At 53.1% G+C, this 25,874-nt stretch overlaps 1 protein-coding gene across 3 annotated transcripts in view; it reads left to right on the top strand.

The window, feature by feature from the left end:
* DLGAP2 (DLG associated protein 2) overlaps nucleotides 1-25,874 on the top strand; it is a 571,440-nt gene that overhangs the window by 87,152 nt on the left and 458,414 nt on the right. Inside the window, exon 2 of one of the 3 annotated variants that reach the window (XM_070047250.2) lies at nucleotides 9,825-9,929. The exons of 1 other annotated variant lie outside the window; for it this stretch is intronic. In XM_070047250.2, the coding sequence (XP_069903351.2) occupies nucleotides 9,915-9,929 (15 nt within the window). In that variant the 5' untranslated portion in view covers nucleotides 9,825-9,914. Of the gene's footprint in view, nucleotides 1-9,824; nucleotides 9,930-25,874 lie in introns of those variants that run through there. One more of the 3 variants, XM_089302832.1, reaches the window with a different exon arrangement.

Here is a 25,874-nt window from a genome sequence, read left to right as displayed (position 1 = left end):
GATGCTTTCCAAGACCAAGCCTCGCTCAGGAAGGGAAGAGCGCGGGAGCCCCAGGAGTGCTGTGGGAGGTGTCGCTGTGGATCTCCCCTTAGCACGGCCTCCTCAGAAGGCTGCTGTGGCAGTGGGGCTGGCTGTGGGGTGGGCTCAGCTGAATGGGCATTTGGAACACCTGCCTCTCTGGGTCCATGGCTGCGTCTTCCCGCCGTCCAACAGCATGACTCTCATAATGACAATGTGTTCACAGGAGCTCGTTTTATCTTCCCGAGTTCAAACGCGAGCAGCCCTCCCTGTGTGCTGTTCGCTACCTAGCACGCTGGTTGTGCTGCATGTGCTACTGGGGTCACCCCTGTGCAGTCCTGGGCTGCGGGCATTCCCTGTGCTCCAGCTCGTTTGCAGGCATGCAGGTCAGGCAGTGGGTGGTGTCCTGGGAGCCCGGGCCATCCACTGTGCTCTGTCCAGGCCACACCTTCATTCCTGACCCTGTCTGTCCTGGGTTAAAGTCAGAGATCTGATAGCCGCACAGGGAGGGACTCCTGCCCTGGGCCGTTTTTCTGTTGGCTTCTGCCCTGCCTGATTGTGTGTGGGTGGTGGAGGAACCACAGCTGACCCATCTGCATTTTCTCAACCCTAACCTTGTGTCTTGCTCTGTGCTAAAACACTGGGGACCACAGTGGGTGAGGCCACGGTTGGTGCTTGTAGCCCTGAGCGGCGCCTCTGAGCACCTCCCAGGGTCCCCCCACAAGGAAGCTTGTCAGGCTGGGTTTTCCCTAACTTATTTAAAGACCAGAGGTGCTTTGCTCATGCTGTATGTTCTGGGGCCATGTGCAGGTCACATCTGAGGCCTTTCCAGCCATCAGGTACCTGTTTTCAGGGGCCAGCATGGGCCTCTGAGACAAGTGGACAGGGAGGCCCCTCTCCAGATGCAGAGACAGGCGTGCAGGTGGGGCAGTGACAGCAGACACAGCTGAGAACAGGAGGACTGTGTGGGCCAGGAGAGGGTCCGTGAGCACTGTATGGGGTTTGATTGAGGCCAGAGAATGGGTCGTGAAACAGCTCACACCAGTGCCACCGCGGCTGAGCTCGGCAGTGCACAGGGCCTGGGGTGGTCCCCATAGCTGGGAAGGATCCTGGCTTCACCCTGGGGTCTGCTCAGAGGCCACCTCTGAGGGGACCTCCTGGGTTCCCCTGAGTGCGGCGGCCTCAGCCAGGACAGAGCTGGCCTCACACTTCAGCTCCTCCAGTGTTAGAGGAGTCGCATGAGGGCCACATCCACCGTGGTGCAGCCCTTGTGTGTAGCCACAGCCCTGTGAGGCAGCACCTCCGTGCCACTGCATTTTACAGCTCCCCTGTAGGAGTGTGCTCCAAAAGTCATGGCAAATTGAAAAACATAAGTTCATTGTCAAAATTTTTGAAACACACGGATTTTCATGTTGCACAGTTTCACGAACTTTTTGTAACCTAAATTATCACCTTTTATTCATTAATTATTGCATTTCTGAAAAATTTTGTTGTGTATTTTGAGGTTTATAATGTGATTTTATAGGATAAAAAAGTGAAATGGTTAAATAGGGTGAAGATGTCCATCATTTGACATCGTTGATACACTGCAGATACAGATGGTCTCACAGGGTGAGGATGTCTATGGTCGGGGTCACAGGGTGAGGGTGTTCATGGTCTTACAGGTTGAGGGTGTCCATGTTCAAGGGGTCAGTGTGGTGAGGGCATCCATGGTCAAAGGGTCACAGGGTGAGGGTGTCCATAGTCTCACAGGGTGAGGGTGTCCATGATCAAGGGGTCAGTGTGGTGAGGATATCCACGGTCAGGTTGTCACAGGGTGAGGGTGTCCATGATCTCACAGAGTGAGGACATCCATGGTCAGGGGGGTCAGTGTGGTGAGGGCATCCATGGTCAGGGGGTCACAGGGTGAGGACTTCCATGGTCTCACAAGGTAAGGCATCCATGCTCTCACAGGGTGAGAGCATCCATAGTCAGGTGGTCAGGGTGCTGAGGGCATCCATCATCTCACATGCTTTGCATGTGACTAAAGATAGGCAGAATCTCCTGTGTAGCTGAAGTCTGTTACAACACCATTTGAGTGATTGACAGTGAGATGCATCTTTGTGGCCATGGCTGTTCTGTGTGAGGTTGAATGGGAGCAGGGGCCAAGGCTCTGTGGCTGCTGTGGTCATAACTGGTTCCAGTGTCATGTCACTTGTTCTCCATGACCTCTGATCACTCCAGAGCCTTGTTCTCCACATCAGTGTGGGGTTTGACAGCTCCCAACCAGCTTGAGAGCAGATTCATGGTGAGGAATGCGATTTCTCCTGCTTGGCAGGCAAAGTGCACCGTGCCTCGGCTTTTCATCCTTCCTTCCTTCCAAGATTTACTTTATTTATTTGAAAGGTGGAGTTATAGAGAGAGAGAGAGAGTCAGAGACAGAGAGAGATCTTCCATCCACTGGTTCACTCCCCAAACAATTACGATGACTGGGGCTGGGCCAGGCCTAAGCCAGGAGCCAGGAGCTCCTTCCAGCTCTGCCACGTGTGTGCAGGGGCCCACACACTTGTACATCATCTACTGCTTTCCTAGGCCATCAGCAGGGAGCTTGATCAGAAGTGGAGCAGATGGGACTAGAACCGGAGCCCATATGGGATGCCAGCTCTGCAGGCCTGGACTTCACCTGCTATAGCACAGCACAGGCCCATTGCCTTAGCTTTTCTGCCCCACCTCATCACAGTCGAGTCATGCTTAAGAGCACAGTGGATGAGCACGTTGTCTTTGTACTGTGCCGCTGGTCAGGAATCGGCATTTCTCTAGCTCTGCAGGAGACGCAGTCCTGGACACAGTGATGCGTCTGCAGGTATGGTCCAGCTTGGCTCAGCGCGGGTGTCCAGCTGCCTCCCTTCTCTCCAGGTGGGAGGGTGCATGCTGTGGGCTCACAGAGCCTGTTTCTCGATGGCCGCACGCTGGTATTCATTGCCCTTGGCCTCAGAGAGTTCCTGCCACAGAGATCTTTAGAAGCAGGGGATGCACTGCCCGTCCAGTCAGTGGAGAATTCTATGCTCCCTGGAGTCCCAGCTCTTCTGATGGCTCCTTGAAGCCTGACTTAGCTTGGTGACTCTGGGGCGTCTGAGGTGACCGCTTCCCTCTTCACCCTCTTAGATGTTCGTGCTCCAGTTCCCAGGCTGTCAGTTCCGAGAAGGGTTGGCGATAATGGGCTCCATGCACTTAGCATCCCCAGGCACTCAGCCCCTGGCTGGCCCCTGCGTGAGCTGTGGCTGCAGTGAGCGGCTTCCAGCAGCACTGCCTGACTGCCACGTCATCAGGGACCACAGGAAGCGCTGACCTGGTATTGCTTGCTCTGTGTCCTGCAGTGTGCAGTGGACACTCTGAGCTGCCTGTACTTTTCCAGGAAGATTCTGACAGAAGAAGGAAAGTTATCTCTTCTTTTCCCCACCATGCTTCTCTCACTCTAACTCGGCTGAAGCCGTGCAGCATGGGGGCCGAGTGCCCCACGCTGACTTCCGCTTTGGAGGCTTCAGATCTTCCCCGGGCTGTTTGCACGCTCTTATTGTCTAAAGGAAATGGCTTCTCTCGCGATAGTGACGGAATAGTAATGATTTCGATGAAGCTGTCTCAGTGGGGATCTCAGAAAGGGTGACCCCGTCTTCCCTGCCACACCCCATAGTCCCTGGAATTACCCCTCGGTTCCAGGAAGCTGTTCTCTGGTCTCTGCTCTGCCAGTGTCTTGGGGCTGGGTTCCCTCTGCACTGCTGCTGTGTCCTTGCTCATGTCTCACTCCTCCCCTCACTCAGGGTCCCCCTGAAATCCAGCTTGTGCCCACAGCCAGGCAGTTCCCCACTCACAGCAGGGCCCCGTGCAGGGGCCCCTGGGGTTGCTTGTCACCTGAGGTTCTGGAGGCTGCTGACGTCCTGCATGTACTTTTGTTTCTCTTGTTTGGACAGGATCCAGACTGAGAGCACAGCCAGCACTCAGTCTCACATTGGCAGGGGACCTGCATTCAGAATTTCCACTTGGGCTGCTGGCTCACCAAGTTTTCGTCCTGCCTTCCACGTGAGTGGTCGAGGCTCCAGGAGCCAGGAAGGAGTGCGCAGAGTGGGCAGGGGTGCAGGGGGAGGTCTTGGCTCTGTAGGGAAGCTGAGAGCTGGGTTTTGTGGGGAAATGCGGCAGCAGGTGGGCCATCTTCCTCTGCTTTCCCAGGCCATTACCAAGGAGCTGGATTGAAAGAAGAGCAGCCAGGACATGAACCGGCACCCATATGGGATGCTGGTGTCGCAGGCGGCAACTTAACCATAATGCCAGCCCCTCTGGTGATATTCTAGGTGTAGTGGCAGGAGACTTCTTCAACATGGATAAGAACCTGAGGGTTTTTTAAAGTCCATGGAAATGAATATTATGGAGAAACCAGGCATGGGCTTCAGTAATTTTTGCTTCAAAATAAACTTTTATTTCCATGTTTCCATGAATTTCTTGAAGTACCCCTCGTATACTTGGCATCTCAACCACAAACATGGAAGTAATTGGGAAAAGCCAAAATATGGAACAAACAGAGATGCTACAGTTCCTTTTACTGTTTATGAGTCTGCAGTCTCCATTTAATATGTTGGGAGAGCACATGAGCTATGAGAAACCAAGACTTCTTTCTGATAGGTTTCGCAGTCTCAGGATGAGTCCTGTTGTGACTGTACAGCATGTAGGGAAGTCGTGGGGGACTGGGTCCTGCTCTCAGAGACCTCTCCAGAACCACAAATGGCACAGGAGTGCTGGAGATTAACTGGGGAAGAAGCCATGACAGAAGAGTTGGAAGGACATGAAACAGTACCAGGTGCTGAATGGAAATTCAGTGTGCAGTCTTGTCACTCCCTACAGGTGTGTGTGTGTGAGTTTGCACATACCCTAAGGGGTGTATATGTGCATGCATACTGTAATGGATATGTGTGTGAGTGTGTGTGTGTGTGCCCTAAGGGGTGTGCGTGTGTGTGTGTGTGAGTGTGCAATACTCTGAGGGGTGTATATGTGCATGCATGCAGTTAGGGCTATGTGTGTGTGAGTGTGTGTGTGCCCTAAGGGGGTATGTGTGTCTGTGTGTACATGAACACACACGCACACCTGTGTGCCATATGACATGTGTGAGTGTGTGTGCATATGTGTGTGTACATGTATGCCTGCCTGTGTGCCTGTATGCCAGAAAGGGTGTGTGTATGTGGGAATGCATGTACCCTACGGGGTGTGTGTGTGCGCATGTGTGCATATGTGCATACTTGTGTGAAGATATGTATGTTTGAGAGTGTGTGTGAGCCCTAAGGGGTGTGTGTGTGTGTCTTGCATCAGGACTTTTTCCTGTGTCTGTGTGTACACACCTGTATGCCTGTGTACCATAAGATATGTATGTATGAGAGTGAGTGTGAGCCCTAAGGGGTGTGTGTGTGTGCGCATGCACACACATATGCACACCTTTGTGTCATAAGATATGTATGTGGTGAGAGTGTGTGTGAGCCCTAAGGGGTGTGTGTGTGTGTGCGTGTCTGTGTGTACATGCCTGCATACCTGTGTGCCATTAGATATGTATGTGTGAGCCCTAAGGGGTGTGTGTGTGTGTCTGCAAACATACCTGTATGCCTGTGTGCCATTAGATATGTGTGTGTGAGAGTGTGTGTGAGCCCTAAGGGGTGTGTGTGTGTGTCTGTGTGTACACGCCTGCATGCCTGTGTGCCATTAGATATGTATGTGTGAGAGTGCGTGTGAGCCCTAAGGGGTGTGTCTGTGTGCACATGCACATGCATATATGAGCACACCCATGGCACAGCTTGCATCAGGACCTCTTCCTGTTTGTGGCAGCAGTGAATGTAGGCATGGGGGATCTGGTTAGGGGATGGGAGCATTAACTTTGCAGAATACATTTGCTGGGGGGAATGACACAGACTTCTAAAGGAAACCTGGGAGGGGGTCCTGGTGTGCTGGGAGATAGGTCGTTCTACAGAACTGTGGGGAGCAACTGAGACTAGACTAAGTTACTGGAATTAAGACTTATTCTATGCATCTGCTCTCCCACAATATGGAGCTGAGAGAGACACCAAACAACCTCTACACAGCTGCCTCTCACCAGTTTGACTGATAAGCTGCAGGAGCTGATCCTGCTCCTGATTGGAGGAGAGCAGCATGCTCCGCGTGTGGGTAGCAGAGTTGGGATTGGTGGAAGAGGACTATAAAAGAGGAGAGAGACAACATGCACCAGGAACATCCGGATAACATCTGAGCAGCCCCCAAGAGAGCCGGCCGGCGGTGTGCCGCTCCCCCGTGGAAGTGGGGAAAGTGGCAGGGGGAGCCGCCCCTCCACAGAGGTGGAGGGGTCGGTAGCCAACCCGGGAAGGACCAGCAGCAAACCCGGGAAGGGCCGAGCAGACAAAAGAACAGCGCAGGGTCCTGTGTCGTTCCTCCGCGAAGAGGGGGAGCGGCAAGAACAAATATGTATGGCTGGCACAGTTCAAGTCAGTGAAGAAAACATGGTCTATTTGGTAAATTTGCTGGGATAATTTGTTATATATCAGAGACAAAATAAAATTAATTTCCACCTCATATCACAAAGGATTGAAGACTTTAAATATCTAATCATCAAAACATTACAAAAGTTCTAAAAGGAAATATAATGTAATGTGCTTTTCATACTGTACATTTTGAAGGTCTTTTTAATTACAGAAACTATTAAGAAAGATTGATATTTGGACACACATTAAAGCCCTTCTCCATAGTTGAAATCCTGTAATGTGGTTAACAGGTGAATGAGAAATAGAGCGAAGATGTTTGCAGTGGAGAAAAGAGTGGTCTGGTACACTCAACAGGATTTTAGGTGGTGACTGAAAAATCTACCCCCAAAGGAAAAGTGAGGAAGAGGCAAATTACACAGGAATGCAGTTGCTCAAAAGCCTTATTAGAAGATCTAAACTCCGTGGAAATGGCCAGAAACTTATTTTCCCCCAGAAGCCAAACCAAAAAGGTTGGTAACTTGCACCTGTGCATTGGAACAGGACCTTTGGCAGCATGTGGGGCGAGCGTGCTCTACTTATGGGCTTCTGTCTTCCAGAAACTCACAAGGATCCTACAGAAACATGCAGAACTCTTAACAACCAGGAAAACCGGGAGCTGCCCCAAAGCCCAAGCATGAGGGTCTCATAGGGCCAGTTACGACTCGTCAGTGCATCCAGTGGTCCATGTACTGGCGAGGAGAAGCGTCGTCCAGAATGTGAGGGGTTTGGTCAGCAGGCAGCTGTCTGTTCTGAAGGCAGAGCTCCCAGGGTGTGTGCCTGGGAGCGAGCGTGCCCGCATGACTCCCACCACAGACCTGTGTCTCCTGGGAGCGAGCCAGGGGTTGACTTTCCACTTCATTCACTGTTGTGTATCACTTACCAGAGGTGCTTGTCAGAGGAAGCAACAGCTGCTTTCCCTCCTTGTTGCTTGGCATTTGGTGACCTTCATCAAAGGCACATGTGGTTGGAGGTGTTGGTGGCTGTTTTCAGAAGATGGACGCAAAGCAGTGCCCCTGAGTGTCATGAGACCCACGGATGTGATCCCAGTTCCTGAGGGCCACACAGAGCATGTGGAGGGTAATGCTGATGGGGCCAGCTCAGTGCCACGTGACCAGCAAGTTTCCTCCGACTCAGCTTCGTCTGGGTCGTTGTGGGGAGAGTGATTTCCTGTGTTAGTATGCAGTGAGAAGACAGAATTTCATAGTATACCCATACTCCTTGTTACCTGAGTGGATAGCAGGTTTTCCCTGGGAAGGAAAGCATCGGTTATTAATACTTGTAGGAACTGCTCCTTTGTGTCCTTCATGGGGTCTGCCTGGTTCTCTGCAGAGACAGTCTGAATTTACAGATGCTGATTCTGTCATCAAGTGGCAGAAGGATACCAACTTCTAAATCACAGTGTGGTTTTACTGTTCTCTTTGGTTTAATTTCCTGGAGTTTTTTATACCATTACCATTTCAAGTCCTGTTTTAGAGGTTTGGAGGTGTTTCCACAACTATACCCACTGTACACAAGTGTACCAACACCCAATGCTGTTGGTGTAGGCCTCCTGGTTCACAGTCACATTAACCTGGGAATTTCCTTCACAACACCCAGTACTGTCAGTGTAGGCCTCCCTGGTTCACAGGTTGAGCTGAATGCAGGTGTACCATATTCCAGGGACTTCCTTAACAACACCTGATGCTGTCACTGTAGGCCTCTCTGGTTCACAGTCGCACTGACCCAGGGACTTCCTTAACAACACCCAATGCTGTTGGTGTAGGCCTCCTGGTTCACAATCATGCTAACCCGGGAACTTCCTTAATAAAATACGATGCTGTCGGTGTAGGCCTCCCTGGTTCACAGTCGCATTAACCTGAGAATTTCCTTCACAACACCCAATGCTGTCAGTGTAGGCCTCTCTGGTTCACAGTCACACTGACCCGGGGACTTCCTTCACAACACCCAATGCTGTCAGTGTAGGCCTCCTGGTTCACAGTTGTGCTGGCCCAGGGACTTCTTTAACAACACCCAATGCTGTTGGAGTAGACCTCCCTGGTTCACAATTATACTGAATGCAGGTGTACCACATGCCAGGAACTTCCTTAACAGCACCCAATGCTGTTGGTGCAGGCCTCCTGGTTCACAATCAAGCTGAATGCAGGTGTACCACTTGCCGGTAACTTCCTTAACAACACCTGATGCTTTCGGTATAGGCCTCCCTGGTTCACAATCATACTGAATGCAGGTGTACCACATGCTGAGGACTTCCTCAACAACACCTGATGCTATTGGTGTAGGCCCCCTTGATTCACAATTGAGCTGAATGCAGGTGTATCACATGCCAGGAACTTCCTTAACAACACCTAATGCTGTTGGTGTAGGCCTTCTGGTTCACAGTCATGCTGGCCTGGGGACTTCTTTCACAACACCCAATGCTGTCGGTGTAGGCTTCCTTGATTCACAATTGAGCTGAATGCAGGTGTACCACATGCCAGGAACTTCCTTAACAACACCTGATGCTGTCAGTGTAGGCCTCCCTGGTTCACAGTTACACTGACCTGGGGACTTCCTTCACAACACCCAATGCTGCTGGTGTAGGCTTCCTGGTGCACAGTTGTGCTGGCCCAGAGACTACCTTTTTTTTTTTTTTTTGACAGGCAGAGTGGACAGTGAGAGAGAGAGAGAGAGAGAGAAAGGTCTTCCTTTTGCTGTTGGTTCACCCTCCAATGGCCACCATGGCCAGTGCACCACACTGATCCGAAGGCAGGAGCCAGGTGCTTCTCCTGATCTCCCATGGGGTGAAGGGCCCAAGCACTTGGGCCATCCTACACTGCACTCTAGGGCCACAGCAGAGAGCTGGCCTGGAAGAGGGGCAACCAGGACAGAATCCGGAGCCCCAACCAGGACTAGAACCCAGTGTGCCGGTGCTGCAAGGTAGAGGATTAGCCTATTGAGCCATGGCGCCGGCCATGACTACCTTAACAACACCTGATGCTGTTGGTGTAGGCCTCTTGGTTCACAGTCACACTGAATGCAGGTGTACCACATGCCAGGAACTTCCTTAGCAACACCCAATGCTGTTGGTGTAGGCCTCCTGGTTCACAGTCACCAGTCACTGGCCCGGGGGACTTCCTTAACAACACCCAATGCTGTCTGTCTGGGCTTCTCCCTTGGGCCTCCCTGGCACTTGCCACGATGTGGTTCTCAGCTGACTCAGTTGATGCTGTGTCTTTCCCTGGTGCATGGTGCTTGGCTCCTGATCATGTTCTCCCCATTTCTGTCTGCTCCTTGTCTTAGGCCTTCCCACCATCTGAGGCACAGCCATAGCTCTGCGCGGTGTCACCCCAGCCTCTGGTGACTGCCCTCGGCCTGCGCCCGGCTGCCATAATGGGGACGGCTCAGGTACTGTGTGCTCCTGCTATCTCCTCTGTCCTGCACGGTTCCTCCCTCTAGTCCCCCCCGCTGCAGGGGCTGACGCGAGAGGGTTGGGGGTGGGTTTCCCGAGGGACATGGGCTTGCACTGGGGAAGGGTCCTGGGGCTCCCTGGGATATTGCTACTCAGAGCTGTGTGCATGAACCACCCAGAAGCAGAGTGTGGTGGGCGAGAACCTGCGGGGATCATCAGGAAACTCAGGGAGGCCTGGTGGTGGCCAGCAGCTGCAGGTGCCCTGCTGTTGGCCAGGGCTCCAAGGAGGCAACGCGGCATGGAGTGTTCAGTTTGGCCTGCGTCCCTGAGGGGTGTTTGCTGTGGCGAGAGAGTGACGTCCACGGAGCCCTGGCCTGGTGTGCTGCCACACTGAGGGGTGCAGGTCCCCGCCCATGGGGCTGACTCAGGGTCAGCAGGGACAGGGCTTCACAGGACAGCATCTGTATGAGTCAGCATTTCATCACTGCTACCCAGCACCCAAGGTGACTGACTTTGCAAACAGCCACGGTTTGCTTAGCTGCTGCTATGGGGGTTCGAGTCCAGGATGGGCAGCTCCACTGCTCAGCTCTGTGCTGGACAGCGGATGGCAAGGGTGGAGCTGATTCTTTTGTAACAACTCTCTCTTAGGGACAGGATTGAGTTTCCGCCCTCTCCGTGCTGTTAACTCCTGGCTTCGTGGGCCAGAGGTCATGCTGACGGTGGTGTCCCTCGCACTGCCATGGCTGAAGCCCAGGGCTCCCCAGCACTCACAGCCCCCACACTCTCTCTGTGTGTTTAGGGGCATGTGGTGACCACTTACCCCACTGCCAGTCAGCAAATCAGGCAAGTGCGTCTCACTGGATTTGTGCAAGGACAGCTGGGACAGAGTTTAATGTGACCTTAAGCCTTACTCTACAAGAGATCCAAGTCCATGAAAACTGTGCAGATGTCAGGGGGCCCCACCCATGTGGCTCCCGTGGCCTCTGGCCGTGGCTCCAGTCTCCTGCCTCCCTTGTGTCACGCGGTGGCTGCCTTGGACGTTCTGCTCTCAGGAATCCCAGAAAGTGGTGCTGCTTTGTGAGACTTGAGGAGGTTTGTGGAGACCTCGAGAGGCAAAGGGCAAGCTTGCCACCCCCCCCCCCCCAGCCATCACCACCTCCCTTGCTCCTGCCCGTCCTGGAGCTGGCCCGAGCAGTCACGTGTGTCGCTCCCCCTCTTCGTGGAGGGGCAACACAGGACCCTGCGCTGTTCTTTCGTCTGCTCGGCCCTCCCCGGGTTTGCTGCTGGTTCTTCCCGGGTTGGCTACTATCCCTTCCACCTCCGTGGAAGGGCAGTTCCCCCTGGCCACATTCCCCACTTCCGCAGGGGAGCGGCACACCGCCGGCCGGTTCTCTCGGGGGCTGCACAGGTGTTCCCTCAGATGTTCCCCTTAGATGTTCCCCTTAGATGTTCCCGGTGCATGCCGTCTCTCTCCTCCTTTATAGTCCTCCTCCGCCAATCCCAACTCGGCTGCCCACACGCCGAGTACGCTGCTCTCCTCCAATCAGGAGCAAGTCCTACAGTTTATTGGTTGAACTGGAGGCAGCTGTGCGGAAGCTGTTTACTTCTCTCCCAGCGCCATATTGTGGGAGAGCAGATGCATAGAATAAGTCTTAATTCCAGTAACTTGGTCCAATCCGGATTGCTCCCCACAGATCCCCCTTTCTTTTTATTTTTTGGCGTTGATACGCGCCTGTCTTCGGTGTCCCGCGGCACACACTCTGCTCTACTTGCTAAAGTTGCCACAGGTTCTTACAAGTCCTATCAGGCAAACCGAATCCGGGTCCTCTCTTCGCCATGTTGTGAGGAGGTTTTTAGGCGCTGATGCGTGCCTGTGTTCGGTGCCCCGCAGCGCATGCTCTGCTCTGCCTGCAGGTGCTTACAAGCCCTAACAATCAGGCAAACCGAATCCAAGCCTTCTCATTGCCGTATTGTGGGGGAGACTTTACTGATGTTAATTCGTGCCTGTCTTCGGTGACCTGCGGCGCATAAGCTGCTAGCTGCCCGCAGGTGCTCATCGCCTCACTTAATCAGGCAGACCGAATCCAAGCTCTCTCATTGCCATGTTGAGGGGAGGCCTTTCTATTTCTCTATTTCTCTATCTCCGGGCATTCCTATTTCTCCCATTTTACTTCTATCTTCCAGCATTCCTATTTCTCTCACTTTACTTCTAAACTTCTGTTTCTCTTATCCCCGCAGCTTCCCGGTGCCTCGCCCTGCTGGCAGGCTCCGCCCCGAGGCTATTTCTCCGCGGCTTTCCGGCTGAGCCGCTTCAGCCCGCTTTGCGCGCACACTCCGCAGTCTCTCACTTAACCCTTTCGCGTCTGAACCACGGCCTTGCGCCAGCCCCGTTCCCTATCTATTCACGCCCCGTGCTCTCTCTGCACGCGGCGGCTTCCGCGAGTCACACAGCGTAGCTTACATGTCCGCCACTAGCATTCAATCTAAGTTCCCCGGGCTAGCCTGGCGAATTCAACCCAGCTTACGTCTCCGCCCCACGGTTTGGCTTCCCGTCCTTTGCTCCCCGGGCTAATCAGACGGATCCCAATCTGGCTTACGTTTCAGCTTCTGGTTTCAACTTTTCGCCCCCTATTCCTGGGCTAACTTGAGAATCCCAAAGTGGCTTTCGTTTCAGCCTCGGCCTGCCCCCGGCGGCTTCAATTTCCCTAACACTTTTCTCTACCCGGTATGTTTCCCTAAGTTTTCTTCCAACAATATTCCTCCCTCATTTCTCCTGGCCTCTCCCCACAGTCCGCGTCCGAGTCTGTTTGTTCTAGCTTTCACTTTCGCTTTCGACCTTAGAGATTTCTCCCAGCTTCCCCCCGTAGTCCGTATCTGAGTCTATGCCTAGGCTTTCAATAGCTTCTTCCGGCACCTTTTTCGTCCGGCTTTTCCCTAGGCTGTTTGCTAGTCTCTCTCTCCGATATTTTCCCTAGGCTGTTTGCTAGTCTCTCTCTCCGATATTTTCCCAGTTCTTCCCGTTTCTTCCCTCCTAAGTTTCATATCCGTCCTAAGTTTCCTATCCGAGTCAGGTTTCCTAATCCGAGTCACGGCACCATTATGTCGCTCCCCCTCTTCGTGGAGGAACGACACTAAGCCCTGCCTAGGCTTCATATCCGAGTCACGGCACCATTATGTCGCTCCCCCTCTTCATGGAGGAGCAACACAGGACCCTGCGCTGTTCTTTCGTCTGCTCGGCCCTCCCCGGGTTTGCTGCTGGTTCTTCCCGGGTTGGCTACTATCCCTTCCACCTCCGTGGAAGGGCAGTTCCCCCTGGCCACATTCCCCACTTCCGCAGGGGAGCGGCACACCGCCGGCCGGTTCTCTCGGGGGCTGCACAGGTGTTCCCTCAGATGTTCCCCTTAGATGTTCCCGGTGCATGCCGTCTCTCTCCTCCTTTATAGTCCTCCTCCGCCAATCCCAACTCGGCTGCCCACACGCCAAGTACGCTGCTCTCCTCCAATCAGGAGCAAGTCCTACAGTTTATTGGTTGAACTGGAGGCAGCTGTGCGGAAGCTGTTTACTTCTCTCCCAGCGCCATATTGTGGGAGAGCAGATGCATAGAATAAGTCTTAATTCCAGTAACTTAGTCCAATCCGGATTGCTCCCCACAACGTGTTTGTCTTTCTGCCTTATTTAAGCAGAAAGGGACTTGAGAACCAGGAGATCATGCCTCTTCCAGACTTCTGAGAGAGCTGGACGAAGGGTTCAGCCCCTCTGGACAGCAGACCCCAGAGGCCCCTGCACAGAGCCCCCTCCTGGGGGTGCTGCCGGGAAGCAGCTGGGGGGGGGGCTTGCTGGCCGCTGGCTGCCATGGAGCTTGGGAAAAGTGTTGTCATTGCCACAGAGTGTTGCTTTTGCTTTCCACTTGGGGAAGGGGTCATTTGCAGCCCCAAAGGCATTAGAAGTGCTGGTCAGCTGCCAGTGGACACAGCCCCGAAGTCCACAGCTGCCGCCCACCTTCCCAGATTGTCAGATTACAGTGGTAGCTCCTCTGTAAGGTGCAGCTGCTCCTTGTGCAGTTAAGCGCCCTTGAGCCCAGAGGTGCTCCCAGGACTCCTCACAGCATGCATCTTTCCCAGCCTCGGCAGTCGTGCTCCAGGGCCTGCGCCCGTGTCCTGCGCACTGCCTGTGGGCACCAGTGCGGCCAGCACCTGCAGGGAGCCAGGTGCGTGCTGCCATCATCATTGCATCTAAGCCCATGGCTGGTGCATGAGCAGCACATGCCACGCTGGAGCCCTTGGGCTGGGTTCCCCATGCCTGCTTCACATGCCTTCTACCCTTGGCCAGCAGTCCCAAGGGTCAAGACCTGTACCGTTTGGTGAAGGAGACTGGGGAGCTCTTCGTGGCTAGGCAGCTTGACTTCCCACTCGGCTTCCGCTGCCATGCACTGGGGGCCCTGACTTCCCCATTGTGGGGAGCAACTGGGAGCAACTCGGACTAGACTAAGTTACTGGAATTAAGACTTATTCTATGCATCTGCTCTCCCACAATATGGCGCTGGGAGAGGAGGAAACAGCTTCTACACAGCTGCCTCCAGTTCAACCAATAAACGGCAGGACCTGCTCCTGATTGGAGGAGAGCAGCGTACTTGGCGTGTGGGTAGCAGAGTTGGGATTGGTGGAAGAGGACTATAAAGGAGGAGAGAGACAACATGCACCAGGAACATCTATCTGAAGGAACACCTGTGCAGCCCCCGAGAGAACCGGCCGGCGGTGTGCCGCTCCCCCGTGGAAGTGGGGAATGTGGCAGGGGGAACCGCCCTTCCACGGAGGTGGAAGGACGGTAGCCACCCCGGGAAGAACCAGCAGCAAACCTGGGAAGGGCCGAGCAGACGAAAGAACAGTGCAGGGTCCTGTGTCGTTCCTCCACGAAGACGGGGAGCGACATAATGGTGCTGTGACTCGGATAGGAAGCTTAGGCAGGGTTTAGTGTCGTTCCTCCACGAAGAGGGGGAGCGACATAATGGTGCCGTGACTCGGATAGGAAGCCTAGGCAGGGTCTTGTGTTGTTCCTCCACGAAGAGGGGGAGCGACATAATGGTGCCGTGACTCGGATAGGAAACCCAGGAGGGAAGAAGCAGGAAGAAGTGGGAAAATACCGGAGAGAGAGACTAGCAAAGAGCCTAGGGAAAAGCCGGATGGAAAAGGGGCCGGAAGAAGCTATCAAAAGCCTAGGCATAGACTCGGATACGGACTGTAGGAAAGAAGTTAGGATTGGACGTTAGGGTTGAAAGTGAAAGTGAAACCTAGAAGAAACTTAGACTTGGATACGGACTGTGGGGAGAAGCCAGGAGAAATGAGAGGGGAATATTGTTGGAAGAAAAGTTAGGAAACATACCGGGTAGAGAAAAATGTTAGGGAAAATGAAGCTGCGGGTGCAGGCTGAAGCGGAGACGTAAGCTATCTTGGGATTCTTCAAGTCAGCCCGGGGAACAAGGGGCGAAAATCTGGAACCAGAGGCGGAGATGTGGGCCAGGTTGGAATCCATCAGATTAGCCCGGTGAGCAAAAGACGGGAAGCCAAACCGAAAGGCACAGACGTGAGCTAGGTTGAATTCGCCAGGTTAGCCCGGGGAACTTAGACTGAATACCGGTGGCGGAAACGTGAGCTAGGCTGTGTGATTCGCGGAAGCCGCCGTGTGCAGAGAGAGCACGGGGCGTGAATACATAGGGAACGCGGGGCTAGCGCGAAAGCCGTGGTGCGGGCGTGAAGGGCGCAGAGACCGCGGAGTGTGTGGGAAGCCACCACAGGGCAGGCGCCGGGAAGCCGCGCAGAGCCGAAAAGCCGCTGTGGGGCGAGGTGCCGAGAAGCAGCCTCGGGGCGGGCACCGGGAAGCCGCTGGGATAAGAGAAACAGAAGTTTAGAAGTAAAATGAGAGAAATAGGAATGCTGGTAGATAGAAGTAAAATAGGAGAAATAGGAATGCCCGGAGATAGAGAAATAGAGAAAAATAAGGCCTCCCCACAACACAGCAATGAGAGAGCTTGGATTCAGTCTGCCTGATTAGGAAGACGATAAGCACCTGTGGGCGGCTGCAGGTCACTGAAGACAGGCACGTTATCAACACCAATAAGTCTCCCCACAATACAGCAATGAGAAGGCTTGGATTCGGTTTGCCTGATTGATAGGGCTTGTAAGCACCTGCAGGCAGTTCTAGCAGAGCAGAGCATGCGCTGCAGGGCACCGAACACAGGCACGCATCAGCGCCTAAAAACCTCCTCACAACATGGCGAAGAGAGGACCCGGATTCGGTTTGCCTGATTGGTAGGGCTTGTAAGCACCTGTGGGCAACTCCAGCAAGCAGAGCAGAGTGTGTGCCGCGGGGCACCGAAGACAGGCGTGTATCAACGCCAAAAAATAAAAAGAAAGGGGGATCTGTGGGGAGCAACTGGGAGCAACTCGGACTAGACTAAGTTACTGGAATTAAGACTTATTCTATGCATCTGCTCTCCCACAATATGGCGCTGAGAAGGGAAACAGCTTCTACACAGCTGCCTCCAGTTCAACCAATAAACTGTAGGACCTACTCCTGATTGGAGGAGAGCAGCGTACTCGGCGTGTGGGTAGCAGAGTTGGGATTGGTGGAAGAGGGCTATAAAGGAGGAGAGAGACAACATGCACGAGGAACATCTATCTGAAGGAACACCTGTGCAGCCCCCGAGAGAGCCGGCCGGCGGTGTGCCGCTCCCCCGCGGAAGTGGGGAATGTGGCAGGGGGAACCGCCCTTCCACGGAGGTGGAAGGGCGGTAGCCAACCCGGGAAGAACCAGCAGCAAACCCGGGAAGGGCCGAGCAGACAAAAGAACAGCGCAGGGTCCTGTGTCGTTCCTCCACGAAGACGGGGAGCGAGATAATGGTGCCGTGACTCGGATAGGAAGCCTAGGCAGGGTTTAGTGTCGTTCCTCCACGAAGAGGGGGAGCGACACCTCATGACTCGCCCCCCACCCCTTATCCCCAGACCATTTATCATTTGGGCCACCCCCATCAGTCAGGGGCAGGAGACAGAGACATGAGAGACCCCACCCCAGCCTCTGCTGCCCCAGTTCCTGCACTGCTTCCTGGAGCTCGAGTTCTGGCTATAGCAGGAGCCGTGCTGTGTGTTGTATCTTGGGACAGTGTGAATATTGCAAGATTCAAAAGAACAGAACAGGTTTCTAGGAGCAGCACCCAGAGTCTGCTGCAAACCTGACCTGAGGTGGGGCTGCCCTCTGTCCCTGTCCCGAGGCCCCACAGCACTGCCCACTGCTGCAGGGTCCCCTGGGTGCCTGAGCCCCTCCCGTGCCTGTAGGGTGCCCTTGCACCTGCTGCACAGGGTGGCTTTGTTGGGAAGGGGGAGTTTCTGTGGACCGGTGAAGATGCAGAGTGAACAGTTGCCATGGTCGACATCTGGACCAGATTGTTCTTTGCCATAGGCTTCTCCCAGTGGGACAGGTGCTCTGCACCCTGCCTGGCTTCCACCCTGATGGCGCCAGCTGTGATGAGCAGACGCCCTGTGGGACAGCACAACTCTTCATCCTCCCAAGTCACGCCACCACGCCTGTGGCTGTGCCATGGTCTCGTCCCGCGTGGTCTGTGGGTCTTCCTCTGCCCTCCTCCATCTGACATGTGTCAGGTGTGCTGCTGTCCATGAGCTGGGTTTTGTTCTGGCTGGATTCTCCTGACGTCTGTCGTGCAGTTCTATGTGTTTCCTTTTTGTCTGCTTGCCTTGGTTTCCACTTGCTTTCTTTGTTTTCAAGGTCAGGGATGTGGTCGGTGATGAAGACCCCCGTGTTCTCTGACGCAGTCCCCGTGCTGCCCGTGTCCCTACATTTCTCCCTGTATGTCTCTGTGTTTCTGTGGAGGTTCTTGGGAAGGGGTTAAGATGCAGGGAACAGTATTGTCTTCTGAGTTTTGCTTGGTGGAATTTGCCAGAAGCCCTTCTTCCTCCAGGGCCTGTGGCCTGGTCCCTGTATGCCCAGACCCATCCCCACTGGGGTTCTGGGCTCTGGGTCTGGGTGACAGCTCTGTTCTTACCAACCATGTGGTACACTCCTGGAGTGTTGGAGTTTATTACTGTTACTGTAAATTCATTACTATTACTGTAAATCACCCTCGTTTGTGTGGGTTCAGGGGAGGAGAGAGCTGGTAGAGGTCCCCGCTGCCTGCCTCTACAGTCTCCTCATTCACGTTGCTGCCACCCAGCAAGGGCGCGTGTGTCAGGACCTGGAGGGCTGACCTTCCCCTTGCCCATTCTGTCAGCATTGCTGCCCTAGGAGGGGCCGGTCCTCAGGGGACGTTTGGCTGCCTCAGAGGCATTTGCTGGTTGTCTTGCCTGGATGGAATGTACCCACGAGGCACCTGGGGAGGGAGGTCAGGGTACTGTGTGTAGCCCCCACACCCAGGAGGCCTCGCACAATCAGGAGAGGTGAGGTGGAGGGTTGTAGGGACAGCGCAGTCATGGCAGGTGACCAGTGTGGCCTCGATTTGGTTCCAGCTGTTTCCATTTCATGGACAGGGTTCAGTGTGGGTGACCAGTGTGGCTTCACTTTGGTTCCGGCTGTTACTGTTTCATGGACAGCAGGGTTCCGTGTGGGTGACCAGTGTGGCCTTGCTTTGGTTCCGGCTGTTTCATGAACAGCACAGATCAATGTGGGTGCCTAGTGTGGCCTTACTTTGGTTCCGGCTGTTACTGTTTGATGGGCAGCAGGGTTCAGTGTGGGTGCCCAGTGTGGCCTCCCTTTGGTTCCGGCTGTTTCCATTTCATGGACAGCAGGGTTCAGTGTGGGTGACCAGTGTGGCCTCACTTTGGTTCCGGCTGTTTCATGGACAGCAGGGTTCAGTGTGGTGATCAGTGTGGCTTCAATTTGGTTCCGGCTGTTACTGTTTGATGGGCAGCAGGGTTCAGTGTGGGTGCCCAGTGTGGCCTTGCTTTGGTTCCGGCTGTTTCATGGACAGCACAGATCAATGTGGGTGCCTAGTGTGGCCTTACTTTGGTTCCGGCTGTTACTGTTTGATGGGCAGCAGGGTTCAGTGTGGGTGCCCAGTGTGGCCTCCCTTTGGTTCCGGCTGTTTCTGTTTCATGGGCAGCACAGTTAGTGTGCATGATTGGATGTGTAGACCTGCTTTGGTGGTCACTGCAGTCCTTATGCAGAACATGGAACAATGTTATTGGTGTTCCTTGTGTGCTTGGACAAGCATGAGAATAGGTTGCCCTTGGGTATTTCATCTCACTCGAAGTAAAAGGAAGTTTACAAACCATTTTTAGTGTTTGTTCCAGGTCAGAAGACAGAAATTCTGTCTGTAGGAACCTAATTTATTTTGTGACAGATTTGCTTCCCTCAAGGTAGGTGTGAGTAGATCAGAGTTGCTTGGAGAAGAAGGGTGGTGCAGGGAGAGAAATGCCACAGCTCCCAAGTGCCTGTGTGTCATCCAGTCACCTTCCAAGAAGACTCTAGAATGTGTGGGTTCTGTTGCTCCGTTGGTTGGGTGTTGAGTCATTTTCTTCTGGGCAGGGTTTGGGAATGCCCACTGACTTCTCAGAATGTGTTACCCAACTTTCTTTATTAAACCTGCGAATCCAGTTTGTTTTCCGTGTCCTGTCCTCCCCAGGAGAGGTCGACTGTTTCCTTGTTCTTGCAGGAAGCAGCGGTGTCACCTGCTGTACCGGAGGGCGTCCCCTTTCTGGGTGACAGGAGGGGGTGCCGACTGTGTGTGCAGAGCCAGTCTTTGCTTGGTGGTTGGAGACCTCTGTTGTGGTTTGGGGCTGTCAGTCTGTTTACTGGAGGTGGGAGAGTGTGTTCCAGGCCGTCTCATTTCATTGTGCCAGAAGTGACAGCATTCAGCTCTTATGGTAACGGTGCTTGTGTCAGGAGGACTTCTGAGTGTGGGGTGAGAATTCTTACAGCTTTTGGAAGTAAAGGCTTGTAGTTTTTTGGTTCTGAAAGTTAGGAAGTAAATTTTTATTTAAAAAAATTATTTGTGAAAGTACCATGTATTTAACTAATTCAGAGCTTGTAAAAATTGTGAAAATTGAATTGCAAGTTGTAATAGTCTCATCTAAGAAATTCTACAGGCAGTGTGTCCTAAGGGGAGAAAATTAGCTTTTTAACCACAGAGGACAAGTGTGTGGATGGCCATGACTGACACTTGGGTTCACACCCCACAGTTTTCTACGTCCTGATTTAGATGAAAGTACTTTAAGAAGTATGCATTAGACATTCATGATTTCTGTCTTATCTCAGTGAAATAGAATCACTAACAACATAAAATTAAATATTTCGTGTGTGGTTACAAGATAATAATTAAGTTCCTTTAGACTTTAAGCCATTTCTTCTCAACACTTTGTGCACACAAATCATTTTATGGAGATTTCATATGCAAATAATTATACATTATATTAAGAAAAAACATGGGTGAAGTGGTCATTTTTCCATTCAATTATAGTTTATAACCATTGTCTATACAAACACTAAACTAGACACTTTTTGCTTTTTACTTATTAAACTTCTTATTCAGTGAATTATTAAGGCTTTTTTACTGCAATGTAAATTTAAAATACATTATCTCAATAAAAATGATGGGTAGAAGGAAGGATGAGGGAGGGAGGAAGGGAATATCATTGTGTTCTTAGATTTGTATCTACAAATCATATTGAATCTGTTACAAATTAATTAAAATTAAAATAAAAAGACAAGAAAAGAAGTTTGTGGAAAGTGGGGTGAAAGGCTAGGTTTATTTTGGTGCACAAACTTTTGAAGTCCAGTTTTTCCCAACACATCTTCTGCATGAGCTGTGGACACCCCCTCCCCATATGCATGGATTTCAGAGTTCTTCGCACCAAAGTAAGTCTGTTTTCCACTTCCACACACGTTTGCAGTGCCTGTGTGTTTGCCGCCGGTGTGCTCTGAGGACGTGAGCTTCTGTGCCTGATGTCCCAGTGACAGCTGTGCAGCCAATTTAAGCCATGCATTAAGGCAGCCCCCTTCCTGGTGAGGTTCTTAGGGTGTTCTGGGCAGCTTTGCAGCCCACTGCCATGTGGGCACACCTCAGCACGTACTCTCGTCTCTCACTGCCGGCAGTGACGTCCGATCTTCGGGTAATACAGAGTGTGTGGACAGGGTAAAGCTGCATCCTGCAACACCAGCATCCCATGTAGGTGCTGGTTCTAGTCCCGGCTGCTTCACTTCCGATCCAGCTCTCTGCTATGACCTGGGAAAGCAGTAGAAGATGGCCCAAGTGCTTGGGCCCCTGCACCCTCGTGGGAGACCCAGAAGAAGCTCCTGGCTCCTGGCTTCGGATTGGCACAGCTCCAGCTGTTGCAGCCATTTGGGGAGTGAACCATCGGATGGAAGACTTTTCTTTCTTGCTCTCTCTGTTTCTCCCTCCCTCTCTCTGTAACTCTGCCTTTCAAAATAAATAAATAAATGTTTAAGAAAGAGTACATGGACAACTTCCCTCTTTTCGTGGACTTAATGACTTACTCAGAATATATATCTGGCCGTGAACCGTCGCAGAGGTCCTGTGTGTGTGCAGCTGTGGTTTCCAGGGAAACAGGGCTCACTCCCCCTGCCCTGTGTGCTTCACTTTTGCTCCTTTGGATCTCTGATTCCAGGGTTGGCAGCTGGTGGGAGGTAGGCACCGTCACTCGTTGAGGGAACTCGCCGAGCTCAGTTCGTTCCTTCTCCTTTCCATCCTTTTGTGTTTGAGTTGCATGGTTGGGTCTTTACTCATTTCCATGTAACTACATTAGGATGTTTATTTTAATATTTTTTAAAAGATATATGTATTTGTTTATTTGAAAGTCAGAGTTAAAGAGAGAGGAGAGACAGAGAGATCTTCCAGCCTCTGATTCACTCCCCAGATGGCTGCAATGGCGGGGGCTGGGCCAGGCTGAACCAGGAGCCTGGAGCTACCCCAAGCACTTGGGCCATCTTCAGCTGCTTTCCCAGGCCCCTTAGCAGGGAGCTGGATCGGAGGTGGAGCAGCCGGGACTCGAACCGGCGCCCACATGAGATGCTTGTGTTGGAGGCAGCAGCTACGCCACAGTGACGGTCCCTGTTCGATTTTGAAATCAGAATCATTGCATAGATTTATGATCCAAATGCTTTTTGTTCCTCAGATGCCATTTGAGTTTCAACTCTATCTTTTTAATACATTAGAAGCTTGTTAAAAACCCTTCTTTGCCAACAACAGAACATCAACACAAACCAATCAGTTTGCTGCTCTCATTCTGATTTAATTTTCCCCACCCCTGCCCTCAGTCACTGCTGATCTTCTTGGAGGTGTAGGGAAAGGCCATGCTTCCTTCTGCCGCAGGGGGTTCCTGTCATTCACTGAGACAGGGTGGTGCTGGCACTGGGTCCTGGGGGTTCTCATGGCCTCAAGGTGCAGGTCCCCATCCCCGCTCCCCACCCTCCCTGCTCCTTCATCATCATTCATGTCACCGCTTCCCCTGGTTCTTCCGCAGTCTGGTTTGTGGTGGACTCAGCACTTCCAGGCCCCATTCCCGAGAGGGATCAGGCTGGCCACTGAGTCTGAGTTGAGTGGCTGGAATTCCAAGTGGGTCTCCCAGGGGGATGCCCTGGCGGCTGCTGGGCTGGGTCCCCTGAGACTCCGGGAAGGATCTGTTCTGTGCTTTCCCAGGTCTCCAGGCCCTGCCTCCCTTCCCTACGTGAGTCCAGATTCCTGCTGCAGACAGGGCCGGAAAGGGCATGCAGGGCCAGCACACCTTGGAGCCCCGGTGGCCGAGGTTGAAGGTGCGCAGGCCCTGTCCACCTGTAGTTTTCATCTTAGACATTTCATTTTTACCATGGACTTGGATACAATTTCGTCTTTCAGCTGAATTCTAGAACATGACAGATAGGATTGCCATTTTCAACATAGTGAAAAAGAGTAAAACCAAGGTTGGCAATGGTCCATAGAACCCAGGCCTGTGCTGTTGCTGCCAGTGCAGTGGGTCAGCCTCGGCATGCATGAACGCCTGGAGCACACCGCCTACAAACTGTGGCCTGGTACCTGTGGGGGTCCCTCAGATCCACTGGGAAGTGGGAGTGCCCCAGCTCAGCTAATCTGAGGGTGAACACAGGTGCTCCAAGCAGCGGCGTACCTGCTTGCTGTCTGTGCAGGTCTATGGGGCTTGCCCTCAGGGATGCACCAGGGGCATGGGCAGTGCACACTGATTCCTCACGGTTCTGGTGCTGGCACTCACCAGCCGCACTGCCCCCTCCACCCAAGCCAGCACCCTGCTCTTCTCCACAGTTGTTTTAATGCGCTGGCGACACTTCCTCTCCAGCCTCTGTGCCTGCTGCCATGGGAGAGCTATCTGGGAACTCCGCTCCAGGAATGCTCTCCCAATACTCTCAAGGCTGGTCCCCCAGCACATCCAGGCCTGACTCAGAAGGTTCTCTCCAGCCAGTCTTAGCCGCCTGGCCCAGCAGCAGCCACATGCAGGGGCTGGCCTTCGTTTTGCTACTGGCTTCACCGCCAGCACTCAGTGCCATCGAGTGAGCGCCGGTCCTTCTGAGCTCTCCTTGTGCCGCCTGCTGCCCTGCAGGATTGCAGACCTGGGCCCTGATCCCAGCCTGAGGCCTGGACATGGCTGCTGCTGAGTAATCAGCAGATGTCCTCGAGTGAATGAACCTCACACAAAGCCCCCTTCCCCCTCAGGGGGCAGCTGGAGGGAGCAGTCTTTACCCACTGAAGCAGGCGCTGAACTGCTGGCCATGCGTGTATGGATGGTGCCAGTTGTTTCTCCCCCATGTGACCACATGTGTGTTGAACAGCTGGGGGGGCAGTGGTCGCTCAGAGCTGCCTCTGCCTCCGTGCCTTTGGCTCTGTGTGAAGGGGTGGTCAGCACAGGGAAAGGCTATGTTAACTCCCTGAAGCCTTTCTTGCATTTTAATAAATTCCTGCTGGACCTGCGTGATTTTAATGGGCAGCTTCGGGAGTGGCTGGCGGGCTTGGACGCTGTCTTCTGTCCCGAGTGTGAATGAGCCAGAGGGTGGAGGAGGCCGCAGATGCTGCAGCAGGAAGCCCAGGCCTGCTCGGAGCAGGGGGTGGGGCAGAGGGGCAGGCTCCCCTCACTGGATGGCCGTGAGCTCAGGTGGAGGCCAGCCACAGGACACATGGGCAAGGATGGAGACACAGACCCCCTGAGGAGGGCGGGGACACATGGGTGGTGCAGCACCGCATCGGCCGTGGCACTGGGTATCGGGGATGAAAGGGAAGGAAGTGACAGTGCGGCTCACTTTCGCTTTTCCTGAAAATTTGCACTCAGCTCCATGTGTGGGCTTGTTCTGGGTGGGCAGCCGGGAGGCAGACCTGGGCCGTGTCTGGGAGCAGGGCTGGCGTGTGTCTGGGGGGCTTCTGAGGAGGGCCTTGAAGTGGGGAGGTTTGTCGTGCGTGGAGGAGAGCTCCTTGTCCGCATGTTCTCCTGGAAGCGGGGATTTCCTGGGGACACAGTTGCTCGGCGTGTGTGCCTTTGTGCCGGGCTTACTGCACTCCGTGGGGTGTCTTCCAGTGTAGTAAGTTAGTTGTAGGAACAGACCAGTAACTTCCCGATCGTCACTTGATGGGGTTTGTGGCTGTGCAGCGTTGCCATTTCGAAGCATTCTGCTGTGGACTGTGTAGGGTTCTGTGCACAGGCCCTGTCATTGGCCTTGTAGATGCAGGGGTGGAGTCCCGCGCTCTGGGCCACTGTTTACCAGGAGGGGTTTGCAGGCTGCCTTCCTGCCAGAGGGTGCGGGGCTCTTCTCCACTCCCACTCCCCAACTCTTTATTACCTGACTTTTTGATTCTGCCCATCCTTACTTGTGTGAGGTGTAGCTCACTGTGATTTGGGGTACTTTGAAGAGAATCATAAGAAGCCTTGAAACTTGTTGAGAATTTCAGTTTTGCTCTCTTTGAAAACTGAACAGCTTCTGGAAAGAGGCAAGGTCAGAGTGACAGACAGCGTTTACACTGTGGGTCCATTCCTGTCTTTATCAGGTCTTTGACTCAAGGCGTATGAGCTGTGTTTCCTGCTAGTTGGGTTTGCAGCTGTTTCCAATGATGTGTATGTAGTTTTCATGCTATTAGCTTCTTGCTGCCTTTTTTTTTTAGTGTCTTTTTTATTTATTGGAAAGTCAGAGTTATAGGGAGAGGGAGATCTTCCGTCCACTGGTTCATTGCCCAGATGGCCATAATGGCCAGGGCTAAGCCAGGCCAAAGCCAGGAGCCAAGAGCTTCATCTGGGTCTCCCACATGGGTGGCAGGGGCCCAGGTACTTGGGCCATCTTCCATTGCCTTTCCCAGGCCTTAGCAAGGAGCTGGATTGGAAGTGGAGCAGCCGGGACACAAACTTGTGCCTGTATGGGACGCCAGCATCTCAGGCGGTAGCCTTCCCCACTGCACCATGACATTGGCCCTGGTTTCGTTTTGTTTCTCTTCTCTTCTCTTCTCTTCTCTTCTCTTCTCTTCTCTTCTCTTCTCTTCTCTTCTCTTCTCTTCTCTTCTCTTCTCTTCTCTTCTCTTCTCTTCTCTTCTCTTCTCTTCTCTTCTCTTCTCTTCTCTTCTCTTCTCTTCCTTCCTTCCTTCCTTCCTTCCTTCCTTCCTTCCTTCCTTTCTTCCTTTCTTCCTTTCTTCCTTTCTTCCTTTCTTCCTTTCGACAGGCAGAGTGGACAGTGAGAGAGAGAGAGACAGAGAGAAAGGTCTTCCTTTGCCATTGGTTCACCCTCCAATGGCCGGCGCGGCCGGCGCGCTGCAGCCGGCACACCACGCTGATCCGATGGCAGGAGCCAGGTACTTATCCTTTAGTTAAGTTTGTTGCTAAGTACTCTTTTAGACAATATTATAAATGGAGTTATTTTCTTAATTTCAGACTGTTGCAACTGTATAGAATACAATTATTTTTGTGTGTTTATCCTGTATTCTACAACCTTACTGA

Source organism: Oryctolagus cuniculus, chromosome 8, assembly GCF_051225735.1.
Source record: "Oryctolagus cuniculus isolate XC-2025 breed Fujian yellow rabbit chromosome 8, ASM5122573v1, whole genome shotgun sequence".
In the NCBI taxonomy this organism is placed as follows: domain Eukaryota; kingdom Metazoa; phylum Chordata; class Mammalia; order Lagomorpha; family Leporidae; genus Oryctolagus; species Oryctolagus cuniculus.
The sequence above is the reverse complement of the archived record's forward strand: the minus strand, read 5'-3'. Positions and strand labels throughout refer to the sequence as shown.